The sequence below is a fragment of the Heloderma suspectum genome, chromosome 12, assembly GCF_057233095.1.
Source record: "Heloderma suspectum isolate Gila_16-S chromosome 12, 16-S_ref, whole genome shotgun sequence".
Lineage (NCBI taxonomy): Eukaryota > Metazoa > Chordata > Lepidosauria > Squamata > Helodermatidae > Heloderma > Heloderma suspectum.
Window position 1 is genome coordinate 33,795,415 of NC_139469.1, and position 21,308 is coordinate 33,816,722.

A 21,308-nucleotide genomic window follows, 5' to 3' on the forward strand; every position below is an offset into this window, starting at 1 on the left:
TATTTATGAATGGGATTGAAACAAAACAGAAAGCCCTGCTGCGAATTGCTGACGTTTCACCTTCTCGCTACCACGGCTTAGGCAGAAACCTCCTCATTTTGCATGATCTTTTGTCTTGCACCATCGTTGTCTCTGGGCGCAAGAAATTCAGCGGCAAGAGCTGGCTATGTGGGGGGCCTGTGTGGGGCCGGGCAAGCAGGGCATCCTTCAGTGGATCTGAGAACGTTGCTCAAACAAGATTATGACGGAGGGCAGAGAAGTCGATAGCAGAAAACCATGAAGTGCACGGAGGCGGATTGTATTTTCTTGTGAGCAGTAATAATGGAGGAGGGCAGGAAAAACCAGGCTGCCTACTTGCTAACTGTAGCTTGCAAGGTAGGCTCTACAAAGCGTTAGGGAGCTTCAGCTAAAGGCTTGCATGTTAAATCAGAATCCCCCTCTCCACACACAGACGCTGGCCTCCTTGCTCCATATCGCTTCCCTGTTCTCACTCTCTCTACCTACGACCCCTCCCCTCCCCTCCCTGCCAACAGCCTACACTACAGCCTCTCCCACCGCCACGAAACCTTTCTCTTTGGAGGTTCCCCCCCCCCGGGAAATCTCTCCTCAGTTCCTTAGCTCCCAACCTTTAGGCCAGGGATGGGAAACATGTTGCCCCTCAAGAAATTATTGGACTGCAATTCCTGTCATCCCTCACCATTGGCTATGCTGGCTAGGGCTGATGGGAGTTGCAGTCCAAGAATATCTAGAGGGCCACATGTTCCCCAGCCCTTCCCACTGAGAAAGCACCTGGCTCCTGTTACTAACAGTTTACCACTCAAAATTTAGAAAGTTTGTGAACGTTCTGGGACATTGCAGCTGCACAGCCAGTGCAGACTGACAGATGAAAAACTGGATAGAAAAAGGACCTAGTCCTAGAAGCATGGTGGCCAAAGGCAGGGGGACAGAGTACCCAGCAGGTTTCTGTATATTTCTGTGTCTTATATTTATCGCCTTTAGTCCTAGTTCTTTTTCTATGCTAAAAAACTTGGACAGCCTTTCATGTTATGACAACCCATCCCCATATCTTTCTTTGCTCTTTGGGGGTATTTTGCCAACTATTGTGTATTATTTTGAGGTAGGACTGGAACCGGCATCTCACAGAACACGGGACCCTTGTTGCGAGACATGGGCTTTCAGTGGAACATTGTTCCTTCTCCCCCACCCCCAATCCGTCACTCAGGTCTTCTCCATCGTTGTGTTTGGCTCCATCATCAACGAGGGTTACGTCAACACAGACAAGTCCCCGGTGCTGCGATGCATCTACAACAGCAATGAGGGTGCCTGCAACTATGGAATCGCTGTTGGCCTCATAGCATTCTTGGCCTGCGGCTTCTTTTTGGCGATCGACCTCTACTTCCAGCAGATCAGCAGCGTGAAGGACAGGAAGCGAGTTGTGCTTGTGGACCTTGGCTTCTCAGGTAGGTCCTGTGAGGCAGGGCAGAAGGGCTAATTTAGGATACGCTGGTGTGACGGCTGCCCACAATCCCGGTTGACTGCCTGACTGGAAGCACAGGTGGTCTCCTGGGAAAAGCAGGTATTTGAAGTTCTTGTTACATGGTTTTCAAATAAATGGAGGGTTCATTTAACAAGTGTGGAGACTGGTTGTCTTCTATAACTCTTTAGAACAACACAATCCAGGCCAGGCAGCTGGGAGAATTTTTATAATGAATGAAGTGGTGGAGCATTGGAACCGGGTGCCCAGGGGTGTTGTGCAGCCTTCATTTTTGACAGTAGTTTTGACAAATCTTTGATAAGATTCATTTAGATGGGTTCCGAAAATTGAAATTGTTGTGTAGTTATGAGAAGAACTGAACTGCTTTCCATCTCTGTCTTAACAACTGAAACTGTTAAAATAATGTGTGTTAGATTCCCAGTAATATACCATGGTACCAAAAGGTTCCTTGGGTATCTACTTATTTTGCCCCACCTGTGGAGCAAATGCCTGGACTGTCCATCATTTGCCAAGCTGTCTTACTCTGGGTCAGATCATTGGTTCAGCTAGCCCACCCAGCATCGTCTGCTTTCAGTGATGACTCAAATGTTTTTTCCTCTGAAGTCCTTTTATATAAGGGCTGGGCAACTTGTGGTCCTCCAGATTTTTTGGTCTGCAACTCCCATCAACTCCCTATCCAGCATCGCCGATGGGGAGGGATCATGGTAATCTTAGACCAAAACATCTGGAGGGCCACAGGTTGCCCATCCCTGTTTTAGATGGAGATGCCAGGAGTTGAAATTAGACCTTCTGCATGCAAAGCATCTCCTGTACTACTGAGCCATGGTTGCTCCTGAGAAATACATGATGCTGCCTTGCCTTAGTCCAAGGGTGCACAACCTCCAGCTCTCAGTCACTCCCAATGGGGGCCCCCAGTGATTGGGGATAAGTGCTTGCAATGGAAACCCTTCCGTTACCTCTGATCTCTGGGGTTTTCCTTGCCAGGAATGGCATGGGAAACCCTTCTGTTACATCTGAATTCTGAGGAGAGATGGGAGATAAGGGAAGGGTTTCCCTTGCTTGCTTCCTCACCCCTCTATTTTTTCAGGGTTTTTTTTTTTTAATTGTGGCCTATAAACCCTTGTTTTATAGCAGCGCTCCTTCAAGTCTCAGGATCAAAGTCTGTCAAGTTGACTTCATATCCTTCAAGGTTTGGGGCACCAAGCCTGCAACAGTGTCCAACTCTGGGGGAGACTATAAATCTAGTTAGGCTACTTAAATGCCTCCAAATAAAGGTCACTGGAGAGTCTGAATCACACGTCCTTTTACACCTGAGCCAGAGGGACTTTCTTCTGGCACAAAAAGATTTCCTTGGATTCTCTCTGCTTTGCTGCCTCTTCTTAACAATGCTCATTTTTCACCTGCAATAGCAGGAAATCTGGTGCTAGGACAGCTCATCTGAGAACAGGGATAGCAATGTGAGTAATGGAAGGGAATGGCCAGTTACATACTTTTTTGCCATGGTTAATTGTTAAATAGGCTTCAAACCTGGAAGCTTGTCCATGACAGAACAATCTTGCTGGAGCCAGGTCAGTGCCTGGATGGTCAGTGCCTGGTTGGGAGGGTGCTTGGGACTCAAGTTCAATGGAAGGCAGGTGGGGTATAGATACAATAAACAATGTATTTATTGAACACTGCCAATGTGCATGGATGTGCTATCCAGAGTAACATCAGCAAAAAGGTCAGGTCCCTGCCCCAATGAACTTGCATTCTAAATTTTGACAGTGGAAGAGAGGAACACGGACCCTTGGCTTATACGAGGGTCCCAGGTTCCTACAGAGAGAGGAAAGGGAAAGGCAGACATGACGAGATCAGCTGCAGGTGCAGATTTGCGGCTTCATCACAGGGTCATCCTGGATGGGAGTTCCAGGTACAGGGGACAGGCAAGGGGGAGTGGGTGGAACTGCTTCTGGGAGCAGGAAGCGTTTGGGCAGCAGGCAGGGGATGTGAGCGGGGGGCAAGCTAGACTTATTCCATGGTGAAGTGAAACCACTCTGCACATGCTCAGTGGCAACCTCTTCCAGGGCTGAGAATAGGCACTGAATAGTGCATTCTGGGGCCGAGCCCTTGCTCAGCATTAAAACTGGCTTGTCTGCCTACAAGATCCAGCTGTCATGCCTGTGCATGTGCAGTGGGGCTCCTAAAATGTCTTTTCTTTCTTTTTTTAACATACACAAATCAAATGCAATATAAGCATTAAAACATTACAATTTCTTTGCCCCCAAACAGCCTCCTTCCTAAATCATATATCTGGCTGGGACACCCACCCATCCCCGCTTGGCAGCGGGGGGGGGGGGGTGTAGGAAGGGAAGCTGCTCTTTGGAAAAGAACCAAGCGACACTCCCCGTTGCCCAGCCTCACAAGTGCCACAAGCGATATCTCTGTTCTGTTTTGTGCTGAGCCTGACACGCGCAGGGGCTAAAAGAGGACTCGTTCATACATTAAGGAGCCAAAATTCTAGAACATCTTGTATGTAATGTATATTAGGCTATACACCAGAAGCAACTGGTTAAAAGGTTTTCCAGGCAGCTTCACTTCAGTCTGCCGTGGGGGAAAACAGGAAAACCCAAACGAAAATTCTTTGTACATTTGAAACTAGCCTGTGTGCAGTGGGGTGGGGTGGGGTGAGGGGGGGAAGAAGGGTTCAGCCGAGCCTTCTTCCTGACATGATATTAAGGGAAGGGCTGCAAAATGGGGACGGAGGGCCTGCTTTGCATGCAGAAGGTCTCAGGTTCAGTCCCATCATCTCCAGTTAAGAAGTTCTGGTGCCAGGTGAGGCAAACATTCCAAAGTGTGACATTGCAACCCCCCCCACACACACACACACAGAGGCCTGAAGAAGTAAATGTCTAGAAAAAGATTTTCCATTTGATTTTGCTGAGTGCATCCATTTGCCCTACATGTATAGCCCTGAAGTGCAAAGCCCACCCCTCCATGCTGGAATCCTTTGCAGGGGCAGCTGCTGGGAACAGGTGAGGCATTGGCTCCGAAGGGCTCTTCCTAGCTTTGCGGTCACTTCAGTGCGCTGGATCCACAGGACAGCCAAGTTGCTGGACAGCTTTATTGAAGCTGGAGTGCACATTCATCCAGTCTTGTTCTCTCCAGCTCCAAATGAAGTGCCAGTACTTCCAGTGGAAAGGCAGCTTTGACAGCTAATGGTCCCCGGGAGGGTGATGTGGTATTGTACAAGCAAGGTAATGTGAAACAGCCGTAAACAGAGTCAGGCCGTGGATCCATCTAGCTCAGTATTGTCTACTCTCCAGAGTCTCGGGCAGAAAGAGGCCTTTCTCATACCCTGCCACCTGATCCTACTTAACTGAAGATGATGGGGATTGAACCTGGAACCTTCTGTATCCAAAGCGGATGTTCTGCCACTGAGCTGCAGCCATTTTTTTCCTAGCAGGGCTCTTGTGCCTTTAAGAGATGGCTGGGTCGCATCTCCATGCCAGCAAAAGCTTCCTCTACTCAATTTTCTGCAGGTCATGGAGCTGTTAATAATCATAAATAAAATTAATTATATGCCATTCTTTTACTGTTGTACCCAGAGCGACTTATGACATAAGGATACAAACAGAATATTATAATTGTAACAAATACAAATAAAAGGCACTGCTAAAGGCACAGGAGAGAGCGGGGGCCGGGGGGGGGGAACAGTTGGCAAACTGGTGGGCAAAAGGAGAACCCAGTGACTCCAGATGCTCTGGGGACGTGCCTAGGGTGAGTTAGAGCAACATCACAAGCAACCTGAAGGCACTGATGGGTTGTTCTGCTTTACAGGCTTCTGGTCCTTCCTGTGGTTTGTAGCCTTCTGCTTCCTGACCAACCAGTGGCAGCAGACACCGTCCAGCCAAGGGGCGAGACAAGGAGGGGATGCCGCCAGGGCAGCCATTGCCTTCTCGTTCTTCTCCATCATCTCCTGGGTAGGTTTCAGTGTTTGGTGTCTCTGTGATGCATGAAGGGCTCCACTAGCTTCTAGGGGAGGAAGTTGCCACGATAGGCTACAGGACTGTGTGAAAAACAAAGATGGCTGCGCTGCTCCATGAGTAAGAACTCCAAAATCCAGGGAAAACATCCAAAATACAGTTTGGCAATACTTTTATTAGGACCAGCCAAAAGTCCACAAGTCGTTCTAAGCTTGCACAGTCTTATGCGGCATTTTTCCTGAATTTGGGATTATTGTGTGAGGAGCTCCTATTCCCTGGCTCAGCCTCTCTGCTGTGCACCACCATACCCTTGCCCCACTGTTTCCAACTTTTCCCGGGGACTTTGACCCTTTCTACACGAGGCATTTCTTGTGTGCTTGTGACTCATGGTAGTTTGCAGGGGCTTTACATGAAGATGACGTCCTCTAGGGCCTCTCCCATGCTTTGCAACCATTATAGCAGGGGGGGTTTCATTAATGAAAGTCTGGTATTTCTGTGAATGGCGGCATGTGAATGGCAATGTATTTGCACAATTCTGCTATACCACAGCACCACTTAGTTGTGTAATGGAACATATAGGAAGTCAGAGAAAGAAAACCCCCAGAAAAAAACACGTGTAAAGGAGCCGATCTTAATCCCACAAAGAATCTGGAAGCAGAAGCCTCAGTAAAGTGGCAGGTTAAAAGCCTCATGTAGAAAAGCCCTTTATTTTCCTTTTTTAATGTGAGGAATTTGCTCAAGTTTATTTCGTCACGGCTTGATCAAATTAGGCATGAGAGCAGCCATCCATTTGATTAGTCACATGACTGCCTCATTTGCTTATAAAGTAGGAGGAGGAAGGATTAGTTTTTAGCATCAAATGGCACTGGTGTGGGGAGCTGAGCCTTCCTCTGCATTGCCTCCCTGCGGTGGGATGCCCTAGGCAGTTTTCTCCCAGCCTGCCTCGCTCCCTCTAGCAGAGCCAGGATGAAGGAAAAAGGAGTTCAACCAGTGAAGCACAGAGAGTTAAGAGAGGAGGGCAGGGCTCTCTTTATCTGCATGCCTCCCTCTGTGTTAAAATTATTCCACCACCCTGGCACGTACTTCATATGTGAATGGGGCAGTTGCATCTGGTCTGGCCCTGAGGAAAGAGGTTTGGGAGCTGTAAGGAGAGGCCTGAGAGTAGGGCAGCCAACTTACCAATCAACCAGACAGGACATATATCCCAACACAAAACCAAGAAATATCAAACCAGTTGGAATGAGAGCACTGGTGAAGATAAAAAATGTCCAAAAAATCTGATATTATTTTATCTATACAGACTTCAAACATACATTCACAGGCAATAGAAGAGAATAAAATTCAGTTTTGCAATAATATCCTGCAATACCAAAATATAACCATTGCCAGAAATGACCAAATGCTCCTCAACCTAAAGTATATAAAAATGGTCTAGTATGTAAAAAGGTGTGTGCAAATGCGCATTTTAGCAATATGGTGATTTTTGTTCAATTTTTCAATGTTTTTATTTAATTTTTACTTATTTTTGTAACGGAATCAGAAAGAAAGAAGAAAATGGCCGCCATCAGCAGCCCAGCTCCTGTAATAGCCGTTTTTGGATGCTTTTGCCACAGAGCTCTATGGAAGTGCTCTGTTAACCACAGGGCCTGTTCAGACATCATGCTAAGCCATGGTTAGAACTGCTAACCATCCTGCAGCAGGTGGTTAGAGAGCATGGTTTGTGTGTGGTTAATAAACCACCATGGTTGGGTCTGATGTCATGCTAAGCCACCATGGTTAGCTCAAAAATGCTCACCATCATGGCTTAAGTGCGACATCTGAACAGGCTCAGTGCATATACATGCCAGAACATATTACATCTGCATAGTAAAAAACTGAAAAGGGCCCTTTGGCTCCACTATGAATATTTAGTTCTGGAAAAGGCAAGGAGCCGCAGTAGTCCTGAAAGCAGATTCATAAAGGAAAAATCAACAATTCCAAAAACATTAAAATAGATAATATCCTATGTGTAAAAACTACATATAAATATCCCTTGCAGGAACCTACAAGCTGTCCACAAAAGCTGAGAAAGCTTAGATCCCTTCTTTGAAGGCTAGGGCAATCACAGGCATGGAGGATGGTGCCTGATAGAACCACAGTTGGTTACTTAAAGGGCACCCACCCAGAAAGACCTGTAATCAGAAAGTTGTTGTTGGGGCCGTGTAGGTTAGAGCCGGGATTTGAGTAGAACTAGCCTGGAAGGGTTTGGGCCTATTCAGCCTCTGGACTGTCAGAATCTGTGTGAGCTTCTCTGTTGTCAGTGTTCTCAGAACAGAGCCAGAGTGGAGTCACCCGACCCCCTGTCTGCCTGCTGGTCTGGCCGTGGCAGGCAGGGAGGCTGGAAGCTGTCCGTGAGAACCTGACAGAGGCGGGGTGGAGTTTGCAGAAGGGTCGCCCAGGTTGAAACGACACTGCTGGAGGGCTGAGCAGTGACGCCCTGTTCAGACAGGGGCCTTGCTGAAAGGCTGAAGGCCCTTGTCTGTCAAGGGTTCTGGAGGGGGTGTCCTACAGTCACGCCTTTCCTTTTAAGCTGATGCAAAGGTGAAGACCCTTTGCTAGGAACATCTCATCTTTATTGCCCGAAGCCTTCTCTGTTTGGATCCATCATGGTCTGGGCTTTTGGAGGCACTCTGCACATGGACTGGAATGCTGGATTGTTAAGGACTTGCCATGGAAAGTACTTAGAGGCTTTTTATAGATTTGAACTCTCATTGCTGTGGGTTGTGTATGTCTGTTTGTTTGTTTATTAAATTTATTAATCGCCCATCTGGCTGGTCACCCAGCTGTTTGTCGTCAGCTCAGCATACTGGCAGGCTGGGTTTCATCTACGACTTTTGGACTTTCCTCTGCCTGGACACATGCAGTGTGGAGTTACCAATGCAAAAGCAGTGACACGGAACTCCCTGCATGTCTGGGTTTGCCCTTCCTTTGATCTTGATAGGCCTTGACCATGTAGCCTGGAGTTATCAACAAAATATTCAAAGTTGGGTTCTCTATGGGTGTGGTTTGTTTAGGCCCTTCAAGAAGTTATCCCTTGATTACCTGATGGGTTCATTCCAGGAATCATTCCCTTTCCATGTCCAGCGTTAGAACCCCGTGAAAGAATTGCCTGGGTTAGGTACCCAGGAATCCAGAGTCCCTTCCCTTGTGTTCACAACCATGGAGAATGAAAACAGGGAAACCATGTTGATGAGGATCTCAGTCACGGTAGTAGTGTTTAGCTTTGGACTTTTCTAGAATTACATAGAGCCTATAGATACTGACCATTAGCTATATGATTTCTGAAGAGTGTAACCATTAAGCTTTTGCTGTGGGATTTCGTGCAATAAAGAAATCTCACTGATGTGGGTGTCCGGTCAGATTGCCTGAGCGTGTGTGCAGAGGGGATTGGGAAACCTGACAGTTGTTACAGAAACTTCACCAGTTTTCATAAGTTACACAATGGCCAAAGGTAAAAAGTAGCACGATTGTTAGTTATTTGTTTTAGTACATAACTATCCATCCTCATTCAAGTCAACTGGAGATTTAGTCTTTAAAGTATAAATCCAAAACAGTTCCTTTTGTAGATATTTTCGGTGCAGATGTTGTCCTTAGAATCATAGAATAGTAGGGTTGGAAGGGGCCTCTAAAACCTTCAAGTCCAACCCCCTGCTCAGTGCAGGAATCCAAGTCAAAGCATCCCTGACAGATGGCCATCCAGCCTCATCTTGAATGCCTCCAGGGTGGGAGAGCCCACCACCTCCTTAGGTAATTGGTTCCATTGTCTAACAGTCAGGAAGTTTTTCCTGATGTTCAGCCAAATCTGGCTTCCTGTCACTTGAGCTCATTATTCCGTGTCCTGCACTATGAGATGATCGGGAAGAGATCCTGGCCTTCCTCTCTGCGACAGGCTTTCAAGTACTTGAACAGCGCTATCATATCTCCCCTCAGTCTTCTCTTCTCAAGGCTAAACATGCCCAGTCCTTTCAGTCTGTCCTCATAGGGCTTGTTTCCAGTCCCCTGATCATCTTCGTTGCCCTCCTCTGAACCCTCTCCAGCTTGTCTGTATCCTTCTTAAGATGCGGTGCCTGGAACTGGACACATTACTCCAGATGAGGCCTAACCCGTGCTGAGTAGAGGGGAACTAATACTTCACGTGATTTGGAAGCTATGCTTCTATTAATGCAGCCCAAAATAGCATTTGCCTTTTTTTGCAGCCGCATCACATTGTTGGCTCATATTGATTGATTGATTGATTGAATGAATTTCTTAATCGCCCATCTGGCCGGTCACCTGGCCTCTCTGGGCAATGTACAGCAATACAACAGTTTTAAAACAATAAAATTCTACAGTAAAACATCATATTTCTAAAAATACCCTAACCCACCCAAAATGCCTGCCTGAACAACCATGTTTTTAATGCATGGCAGAAGCTCATTAAAGAGGGAGCATGGCAGAGTTCCCTAGGGAGGGAGTTCCACAGAGCGGGGGCCACCACAGAAGAGGCCCTCTCCCTCGTCCTCAACAGCCTGGCTGATGGGTTAGAGAGAAAGCCATCCAAGGCTGATCTTGTTGAGCGGCCTGTCTAGTGTTGCTGGAGGCGCTTCTTAAGATAGGCTGGGCTGGAACCATATAGGGTTTTAAAGGTCAAAACCAACACCTTGAATTTGGCCTGGAAAACAACTGGTGACCCATGCAAATCCTTCAGCACCGGAGTGATGTGATCATGCCAGTGGCTGCCTTTAATCAGGCGAGCCACTGTGTTCTGTACCAGCTGCAGCTTCCAAACTGTCTTCAAGGGTAACCCCACATAAAGCACATTAAAGTAGTCTAGATGAGAGGAGACAAGGGCATGCGATGGGAGCAGATGGTCGGGAAGGATCTCCATCAGATGGAGTTGGTACAGTGCTGTCCGGCTAACAGCTGACACCTGAGCCTCCATGGACAGCTGGGAGTCCAAAACGACCCCCAGGCTGTGGACCTGGTCTTTCAAGGGTAGCTGTACCCCATTCAACACAAGGTCAGCATCTCCCAGCCTCCTCTTGTCCCCCACCAAAAGTACCTCGGTGTTGTCAGGGTTCAGCTTCAGCTTATTTCTCCCCATCCAGCCACTCACCATCTCCAGACATTTGGACAGGGATTCTACAGCCAACCTTGGTGAAAATTTGAATGAGAGGTAGAGCTGTGTGTCATCCACATATTGATGACACCGCACCCCAAACCTCCTGATGATAACCCCCAGCGGCTTTACACAGTTGTTAAATAGCACCGGGGAGAGGATGGAACCCTGTGGCACTCCACAAGTGAGCGGCCACGGGTCCGAAACCTCCTCTCCCAGTGCTATCCTCTGGTACTTGCCGGAGAGGAAGGACCGGAACCACCATAATACGGTGTCTCCAATGCTCAACCTATCCAGGCGGTCCAGGAGGATACCGAGGTCAATGGTATCAAAAGCCTCTGAAAAGTCGAGGAGAACAAGGAAGGAGCATTTGCCCTTATCCAAAGCCCTCCTCATATCATCCACTAAGGCGACCAAGGCTGTTCCTTGGCCATATTCAGCTTGTGATCTACAACAATTCCAAGATCCTTCTTGCTTGTAGTATTGTTGAGCCAAGTATCGCCCGTCTTGTAACTGTGCATTCGGTTTCTTTTTCCTAGGTGCAGAACTTGGCATTGATCCCTATTAAATGTCATTCTGTTGTTTTCTGCCCAGCACTCCAGTCTATCAAGTTCACTTTGAATTTTGTTTGTCTTCCAAGGTATTAGCTATCCCGCCCCATTTTGTGTCCTCTGCAAATTTGATCAGCATTCCCTGCACCTCCTCCTCCATGTCATTAATAAAAATGTTGAAGAGCACTGGGCCCAGGACTGGGCCCTGCGGTACCCCACTCATTTCCTCTCCCCAGTTTGAGAAGCATTCTTGGAGTCCGATTCTGTAGGCAACTGTGGATCCACCGGATCGTTGTTTCATCTAGCCCACGTTTAGCTAGTTTGCTCATCAGGATACCATGGGGCACTTTGTCGAAAGCTTTGCTAAAGTCGAGGTATATTATGTCCACAGCATTCCCACAGTCCACAAGGGCTGATCAATGAGACCTGATCAAAAACTGAGATCAGATTCATCTGGCAGGATTTGTTCTTGACAGATCCATGTTGACTTTGAGTCATCACTGCATTGTTTTCAAGGTGCTTACAGATGGATTGCTTTATCATCTGCTCCATAGTTCCCACATGCCTCCTTTTTGCCCTTTTTGAAGATAGGGACAGCGTTAGCCCTCCTCCAGTCATCTGGCACTTCCCCTGTCCTCCATGATTTCTCAAAGAGAATAGACAGTGGTTCTGAGAGATCTTCTGCCAGTTCCTTTATGACTCTAGGATGTAGTTCATCTGGCCCTGGAGATTTGAACTCTTTCAAAGTAATGAGGTGTTCCTTGACCATATGCCTATCAATCTCAAGCTGTATTCCTGCCCCTTCAGCCTACACTTCGCCTTTGCCAGGGGGATCATAGACCCTCTTTCAGGAGGAGACTGAGCCGAAGTAGGAATTGAGCACTTCTGCCTTTTCTTTGTCTTCTGCTACCATTTTGCCATCCTCATTTAATAGTTGAATCACCATTTCTTTCCTCTGTCTTTTACTATGCACGTATCTTTTTGTTGCTTTTAGCATCCCTCGCTAACCTCAGCTCGTTCTCAGCTTTAGCCTTCCTGATGCCATCCCTGCAATCCTGTGCTACCTGCCCGTACTCTTCCTTTGTAGCTTGGCCTTCCTTCCACTTCTTATATGTGTCCTTTTTTTTGTTTTCAGGTCATCTCTAAGCTTTTTGTGAAGCCACATTGGCTTCTTCTGTTGTCTTCCACCATTTTTTCTTGTTGGAATTGTTTGTAATTGTGCCTTGAGAATTTCCTTTTTTAAAAACTCCCATCCATCTTGGACTCCTTTTCTCGTTAGCATCGCTTGCCATGGGACCTTACTTATCATTGTTTTGAGTTTATTAAAATCAGCTTTCCTACAATCCAGGGTACGCGTTTGGCTACACTCGGCTTTGGCTTCCTTTAGAACCAAGAATTCCAGTATAACATGATCACTTTCCCCCAGAGTTCCGTAACTGCTACTTTACCCACTAAGTCATCTCTGTTGGTTCGGATCAAGTCCAGGATAGCCGATCCTCTAGTTCCTTCCTCCATTTTCTGTAGGAGGAAGTTATCAGCAACGCAAGTGAGGAATTTCTTGGAGGAGCCATGTTTTGCAGAATTTGTCTCCCAACAAATATCGAGGAAATTGAAGTCCCCCATTACTACTACATCATGCTTCCTTGAAACATTGGCTATTTGCTTTTCAAAAGTTTCATCCTCGTCTTCTCCTTGATTGGGTGGCTGGTAGTAGACTCCAACCACCAGGTTCCTTTTATTCTTTGCTCCATTTATTTTAACCCAGGTGTTCTCCCCCCCATTTTTTTAAAGAAAAACAAAACACAACAACAACAGAAACAGAAACACAACAACAATAGCTGGATTTCTTTGGGACCAGTTCTAGGACGGAGATCTGAGTCCCACTGTGCTACAGGATATGGCCTATGCAGGGCAGGGATAGGGTTTTATGAGAATTTCGTTTCAGTTTGTTTAACGTCAAAACCTGCCCTGTTCACACCCCTAAATATGAGCAGATATTTCGGGCAAAACATGCTTATTCCAGGTAAGGCATGCATATTCCAAGCTTGCAGCGGCATTCGTAAAATGTGTTGGTTAAGAAAATGTGCACTTTGGAAGTGCACTTTTTGAAAAAGATAATAGGTATTTTTATGTGTCAATGGAGGGAAGTACGCATTCGGGCGTGCACTTTAAAAATGCACACTTAGATGCACGCTTTTCCCATTTGGGAAAGAAAGGGGATAGCTTGCATACGGGGACAAGGTAGACCAATCTTTGAGGTAGAACTCACAGAACCTCGACCCCCACTGATTCTGCCACCCCTAAAGGGTTTGTGTCGAGGGGGTGGTGGTGGTCAGTAGACTCATCCCCTTGTTCCTTCCAAGTTAGTCCTAAAACATTTGGGATGGTTGCTGCGGGGGGTGCGGGGGGAGACAACTAAGCAGGGACTTGATAGAGGCCTATAGAATTATGGTTGGCATGACAGAGTGGATAACATTTCCCTCCCTTTCTCACAATAACAGAATTTGGGGTCATGTAATGACATTGAACGGCTGAGGAAAGATAGGAGAAGGAACTTCTTTTTAGCACTTTAAAAAAATCAGTGATTTTATTAAGATTTTTCTTTAACTAAACCGGGTGGGTAGACCTCAGGTTTGGAGATTTACTTTGTTTTTTACCATAGCCCTGAGATTCACCAACAGGAGCCAGGTGCGAAATAGTGGCTCAGGCGGGCAGACATCTGCTAAGAATGAAGGAACGGGGTGCCTCTGTACACATATGCAGGGCAGCCCAGGAATTTGGGAGCATTACCAGAACCAAGCTCACAAGGCCTTCCATGCAAAAATCCACACTCTTGATTTCCTCACAAATGTTTCTTTCAGCAACCTAATTTAGCGGGCAAAGTTTTGTTGTTGTTGCCATTGTTAGACAGTTAGGAGTCAGTCCTTGCTGATCTCCTGCAAATCACCCATTGATCTACTGGTAGATCCTGATCTACTTTCTGCCCACGCCTGATCTTCAGCAATTAGAAATGGAGAAAAATTATGACTGAAATCAGAACACAAGCTTTAAAAGTTCTGACAGACATAACATCCCTTTGGGATGGTATATAAGTATCAGGAAGAAGCTTCTAATAATTGAATCACATCCTGTTGTTACAGTCATGGGCCCCTGTGGAATTACTGCATTTTTGGTTCTGATGATAAGCGGAAAGATAAGGAACCAGATAGAATAAGGTAAAAAGGAAATGAGATGGGAAGGAGAAATGGTGGTTACTTTTTTGTGGGTCAGCTGGGCAAGATAACCAGGTCATAGCAATTGTTGGTTTGGGGCAAGGTAGCGATCAAAACCAGAAAGGCTATTACATTTGTGGAAGGTATTCCTTAGTACACCTGTAACGTGCTCTTGAGATGCCAGTCATCGTTAGGTGGTGAATGGGATTTCTAAGCCTGTAAAGACAGCCACTTCTCCACTAAAGCAGTGTGTCAGATCCAAGCCATGTGCATCTTACTCCTGAGAGTTCTTCATACCAGTCCATTAACTTACAGACTTACAAACTTACTTACATTAACTTACAAACTTCCTAGAAGCATCTGGTTGACCAGTTAGGAATAAGATACTGGCTAGATCAGGGGTAGGCAACATGATGCCTATAGGCACCAATGTTCCCCCAGACCCGTTTCTTGGCACCACCAGGGTGCTTGACCCCTCTCACTTAAAACATAATAACACATTTTCTTACCAGCCGTTGGGATTGCTGTGAAAATGGTTTCTGTTGGTGCTGAAAACTGAGGGTTCAAAAGAATTGTTTAGTGTGCTGGTGCTGACTCCACCTCTGCCTTGCACTCAGTTCTTTGCCACGCTTCCCACAGCAACCATTTTGTCATGGTGCCCAGCATAGTTTCTCAAATTGCCAAATGTGGCCACAGCCCAACGTATTTGCCTGCCCCTGGGCTAGATGGATCCTTTGTTTTGATCAGTTTGGTTGGTGGGCTGGTTCTATTGAGCCTCTCATTTCCAGCTGCCAGGGTGGAAATTCGCTGAAACTTTTCTTTTCCATTAAAGGTTGCTCTGACTGTAAAGGCCCTCCAAAGATACCGAATGGGGACTGACATGTCTCTCTTTGCCACGGATCAGTTTCCCACCGACCCCAATGCAGGCTACCCAGGCTACCCTACGGGCAGCGGCGTCGAGAGCACAGAAACCTATCAGAGCCCACCATTCTCCGAGACCTTGGACACCAGTCCCAAAGGCTACCAGGTGCCGGCGTATTGAAGGGCAGGCGGCCCCCGTGAGGTTGTATAGCAAATGGGAACAAAACCCAGAGAAATGGGCCAGCTTCCCTTCTATAGTACAGTATATTCAACTGGTTGGTTGCAAATGTATTCAAAAGTACCTTTTTTTTAAATGTGGCAAGTTACGTGCTGGGTTAAACTTACTCTTAGCTAATGGTGCAGTGAATTCTATACAGTGGTATTGGTTCTCGTCTTACCTGTCCAAGGATATTTTTTATATTTAAAGCAACAACAGTGTTCCCTCTAAGCATGAAACTCCAGGACGGTTGCTACTCTTATCTTGTGAGTGGCCCCAGGAATGTTTGCTCATGTGGCATTTTGCTGAAAGCGCACATGAATGCTGGCAGTAGGGCAGCCTGTTAGAGACCCCCCCACCCCTCTCCTGACAAGTAGATGCTTTATCTCGTGCTTCCAGGGCTAACTCAGAAAATTGTTCCCATGGTCTTCAGTCAAGGGAACTTCCGCTTCATCCTGCGTATTATTTTCCTTTACTGCCCTAGAAAACTTAGTTTTAAACGAATGTGCCAAAATTTAAAGCCAAAAATCATGGTTGTGTTGTTTTCCTTAGCGTGTGTTTGTGTGTACATATATAGTTCCTGTACTAAATAAGTGAATATATGCTGCACACATTAGCTTTTGTGGTAATTGTGGTATGACAGGTGGAGTTTTGCAGATGGCTTCAGTACGTAACCGTTTTTATACGCCTTTAGGGTTAAACAAAAGCATTGCTTTCAGAAAAACAATCAGGATGACAACCAGTAAGAGCCTCCAAGCAGTGGGAAATGTAGCACTGGGGTAGTTCAGGTGCCATGTAAAATACGGCTTGGTAGCTGGTGAGCCCTTGGCCATATCCTTGTGAGGGGTGTTCCTCCACGTCCCTCACACAAGAAAAGGACCTTTCAGGAAGAGGGAAGGAGAAGGGAATAAATGTGCCCATTTGGAAAGCAGCAGCTGAAGTGACAGGCAGGAGTGGAGGCTTCAATGCCAGGCCATTTCCAACAGTGCTGCCTCCTCAAAATGGCGCCCACTAACTTGTGTGCAGCCATTTGGCGGCCTCTTTTGATACCAATGACCAACTATTGGTCATTGATACCAACTATTACTCCTGCTCCCCCTTTTAAGTTGCTGGGTCTAGTTGTGAGGCTTTTCCTTTTAAACTCTCAAGTGATTCACGCTGGCATAACATGCATCATAATATCTGGGACCTGCCCCACTTTACTAGTTTAGACAGAAGTTTCATAGTGGCAGGCAACAGAAGCAGAAAGACTATTAAAGCTCAGAAACGGTTGGAAAAGGCTGCGTGCCCCTGAAGAACCTGAGCTGCTTAAGGGTTATGTAGAGAACAGAATTAAATATGATTTAAATTGTGAAAGATGGGTAGGTGACTTCATATAAAACGGAGAGTGGAAATTATGCTGCCTTTTCAGTTGATCTTAACAGCAAATTAAGTGGCTATTGATAATCTCCAACTCTCATTCAGCTGCAATTCTGGGGAGATTTGGTCTCAGAAATCCCACTCAAGAGAGAGGGGCCCCAATCCAATATGCAAACCATCAAAATTTGGTGGTTTGATATACAGTATTTTCACAGAGACAGCTAAATTGGGTGCTGTCATACTTCAGCCTCAAGTGTTTCAGATTTTATAGTGCAATGTGGTCAGGTCAGACTTGTGGCCAAAAACCTGCAAGGGTCTACACCTGTATAGACGATGATTTTAATACAGGGTACAAGTAGAACTGTAGCAATATTTTCCTTAGAGAGAACACTGGAATTTTAGCAGCACACAAAATTGTGTTTAAATATTTTAGAAAACAAAACAAAAACAAAATGATAATACGTTTAAATGTTCCTTTAAATTGATTGTACGTGTGAAATAAATGTTTGTTCAGTACAGTGTATTTTTTCTAACTATAAAAAATCCATTCCAAAATATCCTTGTATTAACTGTAAAAAGGAAAAAAAAGAAGAGAGATTATGTTCTGTCTGACTGGTAGAACTGTCTTGGTCAGTAGTGTTAATGTGCTGTATATTACAATTTTGAATGTATGCACCTGATGCCTACATATGTATTCTCTTCCTTTTCAACCCATTTCCAACCTTCCCAAATTTGAAGGGACACCGAAGGAATTGGCTTAATGGTTTGTGCAAAGCTGTGTCAACCAGAACTCAGGACTGACCCGACACTTTGACGCCTGAGGCAGAAAATGCAAAACGGCAGCCTCACATGGCTCAGTGAGACGTTCTTCTGCACAGGCCCCATTGAAATGAACGGAACGGCACAACAGTTGCTTGACTGTGCCACAACGGCCAAATCTGCCTTGTTCCTGAGGAGGACCTGAAGCTGCTGCCCACAGCAGTTGCTTCTGCCAGCGGCACAGGCATGACAGCTGATTATCCGGATTGCTCACTCAGTTCAGTCTTAGGGTCAGCTGTTAGGTTTTCTTTACATCTTGTTTCTAACAGGATGTAGTAAGCAAGAACCAGAGAGCTTTGGCAGACAGCCCTCCCTCCGTTGTGGTCTTCACGTTGGAAGCGTGTGTTAGTCCATTTGATTTATATAGCACACCTTTTCATTGGCATGCTCAAGATGGCTAACAAATCAGTAGCACAAAAGTTACACCAATTCAGTACAAAACCATAGCAAATGTGAGAAATGGGATGTGAGAAATGGGTGTATCAATGGGATCTTCTCAAACTGGGGAGCGGTAACAAGCAGGATACCGCAGGGCTCAGTCCTGGGCCCAGTGCTCTTCAACATTTTTATGAATGACTTGGAGGAGGAGGTGCAGGGAATGCTTATCAAATGTGCAGATGACACAACATTGGGTGGAATAGCTAATACCCTGGAAGTCAGAAACAAAATTCAGAGTGATCTTGAGAGGCTAGAGCACTGGGTAGAAAACAACAGAATGAAATTTAGTAGGGATAAATGCCAAGTTCTGCACCTAGGAAAAAGAAACCAAATGCAGTTACAAGATGGCGGATACTTGGCTCAACAATCCTGTAAACGAGAAGGATCTTGGAATTGTTGTAGATTACAAGCTGAATATGAGCCAACAATGTGATGTGGCTGCAAAAAAGGAAAATGCTCTTTTGGGCTGCATTAATAGAAGTATAGCTTCCAAATCCCATGAAGTACTAGTTCCCCTCTACTCAGCCCTGGTTAGGCCTCATCTGGAGTACTGTGTCCAGTTTTGGGCACCATGCTTTAAGAGGGATGCAGACAAACTGGAGAGGGTTCAGAGGGAAACAAAGATGATCAGGGGCCTGGAAACAAAGCCCTGTGAGGAGAGACGGAAAGAACTGGGCATCTTTAGGCTTGAGAAGAGTGAGGGGAGATAGGATAGCGCTCTTCAAGTACTTGAAAGGTTGTCACAGAGAGGAAGGCCAGGATCTCTTCTCCATCATCCCACAGTGCAGGACACGGAATAATGGGCTGATGTTACAGGAAGCCGGGTTCCGGCTGAACATCAAGAATAACTTCTTCACTGTTAGAGCAAGACGACAATGGAACCAATTCCCTAGGGAGGAATTGGGGCTCTCCCCCACTGGAAGCATTCAAGACGAGGCTGGACAGCCATATGTCAGGGATGCTCTGACTTGGATTCCTGCATTGAGCAGGGGGTTGGACTCGGTGGTCTTAGAGGCCCCTTCCAACCCTACTGTTCTATGATTCTATGAAATATTATATGGGGTGGCCCAGCCACCTTACATTTTGTGAGACTCCTTTCCTTAGCTACTGTTTTTAGACAGCTGTGGGCAGAATGTGATGTGGGTAAAATGTGAGGAAACAGGGGATAGGACTTGTGGATTTCATCAGTGGTAGAGACCTCCCCTCCCCCATTATTTGAGCACGGATGGATACTTGAGCGCTGGATTCAGCCTCTTTCTTGACAGCCGTCAAATAAAAGATTTTTCAGTGGAGTCTGCAGTGATGGAACATGGAAGGCTGGATTTTTATCAACAGAGAACATAGGGCCCTTATCTCAAATTCCTTTTCCAGACTAGATCAGCAATTCCCGAATGGTGTGCCTGGTGAGAGAGCTATTAATTAAATATTGAAAGGCTTCTGGGAATGCAGAGTGTCCCCTTATCCCATAGAAGAAGCCGCTTGCAGTCTTAGTTCTAACCAGCCTATACCAGGATGGGCAATTGCGACGTATCTCTGGTTCAGTCACAACACAGGGCATTAGCCAGCCTTGAAGTCTTCGCCTTCAGGGACTGCTCTGGATTTGCCTCCATGGCCAGGTCAGGGACTCCTGCAGAAATATCAGCTGTTCTGATGAGGGATTTCATTCTTATATGCTCTAAAGCTAAACCTTTTTAGAATGCCCTATCAGGGATGCTCTGACTTGGATTCCTGCACTGAGCAGGGGGTTGGCCTCGATGGCCTTGTAGCCCCCTTCCAACCCTACTACTATTCTATGATTCTATTCTATGAATGCACTGTTTATTCAAAGTGGGAAAAGACACCAGCTTTGTTAATACAAAGGGGGACTGGCATTTTGTGCAAATGTATATGGTCACTCTATGAACTCAGCTAGGGCTAGATAAGGAAGAAGGTAATATTGTCAGCTGGCAGAAATATAGGCCATTTCAGTCAAGCCAAATTTGTATGGCCAGAAGTGTCACGCTGTCTTGAACACAATCAATAATGTATACGCAAGTTTGGGAAGCCACACTTCCCCCTTGATTCTCATGTGGTTGCTTCAATTTTCGAACAAAATGAGATGTGGCAACAACTGAGAGTTATCAACTGAACACTGATGGTGCTTCTTTTGTAACTCAAGCTCATTTTGGTCACGCGGACGGGGATGAGGTCACAGGTGTCAAAATGAATAACCACAGAAGAATTACAGGGAACTGTCTCCTCTTTCTGAGCAAAAATAGGCCCACGTATCCATCTTATGTCTCCACCAGAACCTCCCGCACCCAGGCTTCACCTTGCATTTCCCCGTAGCACCGGGAGAGGTAGTTTTACAGCAGCACCTCGATGAGCGTTTCCTTTTCACATGGAACAGCAGTCGTCACCTCGGCTTTGGCGCGTCTGTCCAAGGTGTCAGAACAGTGGGGCCGGGGACAGCCCCTCTCAAGGTCCTTTGTGACGTAGTGCTTATATGCCTATCTCACAAGGCCCACATCACGTTTGAGAGAGGGAGGGAGCACTCCTATGGCCGCTAGTCAGCGGCTAGATGGCCATAGGATAGGTTGGTTCCTGGGAAGCGACCTCCATTTCCTCCCACGCTGCCTCGTAGGCAGCGTGGAACAGCCCCGCACTCAGAAGAGGATTGTGGAGCGGCAAAAACGGGGTGTTCCGGGGGGGGGGGTGCCAGGGCAAGGAACTCGGAAGTGCTGGTACGACACATCCAAGGTGTTGTCTGGCAGCTGCTTCCCCTGCTCCAACTTCCTGCAGCTAGACAGCTGAAATCGACTGTCTAGCCGCAAATGCCGGGTGGCTGAAATGCAGAGGGGATGATCCCCTCCACCCTTCTCCTGCCCTGCATTGGATAGACAGTTTCCTTTGAGTTTGGAGGTGGCCACCTACCCCAATACGAGTGCACCCTAAGTCAGCCATTTATCCAGTGAAAAGGAGGAGCAGCTGGGGTTGCCTGCTTCAGAAAAAAATGGTACTAAGAAGTGTTAATGTGAGCAATGGACAGGCTACCCCTGTTGTTGCCCTGACAACCATCAGCTATCCTATTGCTTGCAGTAGTTGCTGGCGACAAGGCCCATCAGCCATGTTCTTATGCACAGCCTCACAAGGAAACAGTGGCTGTCACAAGCAATGGAGAAAGGTGAGTGCGCCCTGGTGATGGTGTGGCAATCTGGCAGCCATTCAGAGAGCTGGTTGAAGGGAATCTGAGTCCTGCAAGCCACTTCACTCAGAAA

At 46.5% G+C, this 21,308-nt stretch overlaps 1 protein-coding gene across 1 annotated transcript in view; it reads left to right on the forward strand.

Annotated features, from left to right (window-relative positions):
- SYNGR3 (synaptogyrin 3) overlaps positions 1–17,462 on the forward strand; it is a 37,350-nt gene extending 19,888 nt beyond the window's left edge. The window contains exons 2-4 of the mRNA XM_084819015.1: positions 1,223–1,460; positions 5,312–5,454; positions 15,190–17,462. Of these exons, the coding sequence (XP_084675141.1) occupies positions 1,223–1,460; positions 5,312–5,454; positions 15,190–15,399 (591 nt within the window). The 3' untranslated portion in view covers positions 15,400–17,462. The remainder of the gene's footprint in view (positions 1–1,222; positions 1,461–5,311; positions 5,455–15,189) is intronic.
- Positions 17,463–21,308: the final 3,846 nt, after the last annotated feature.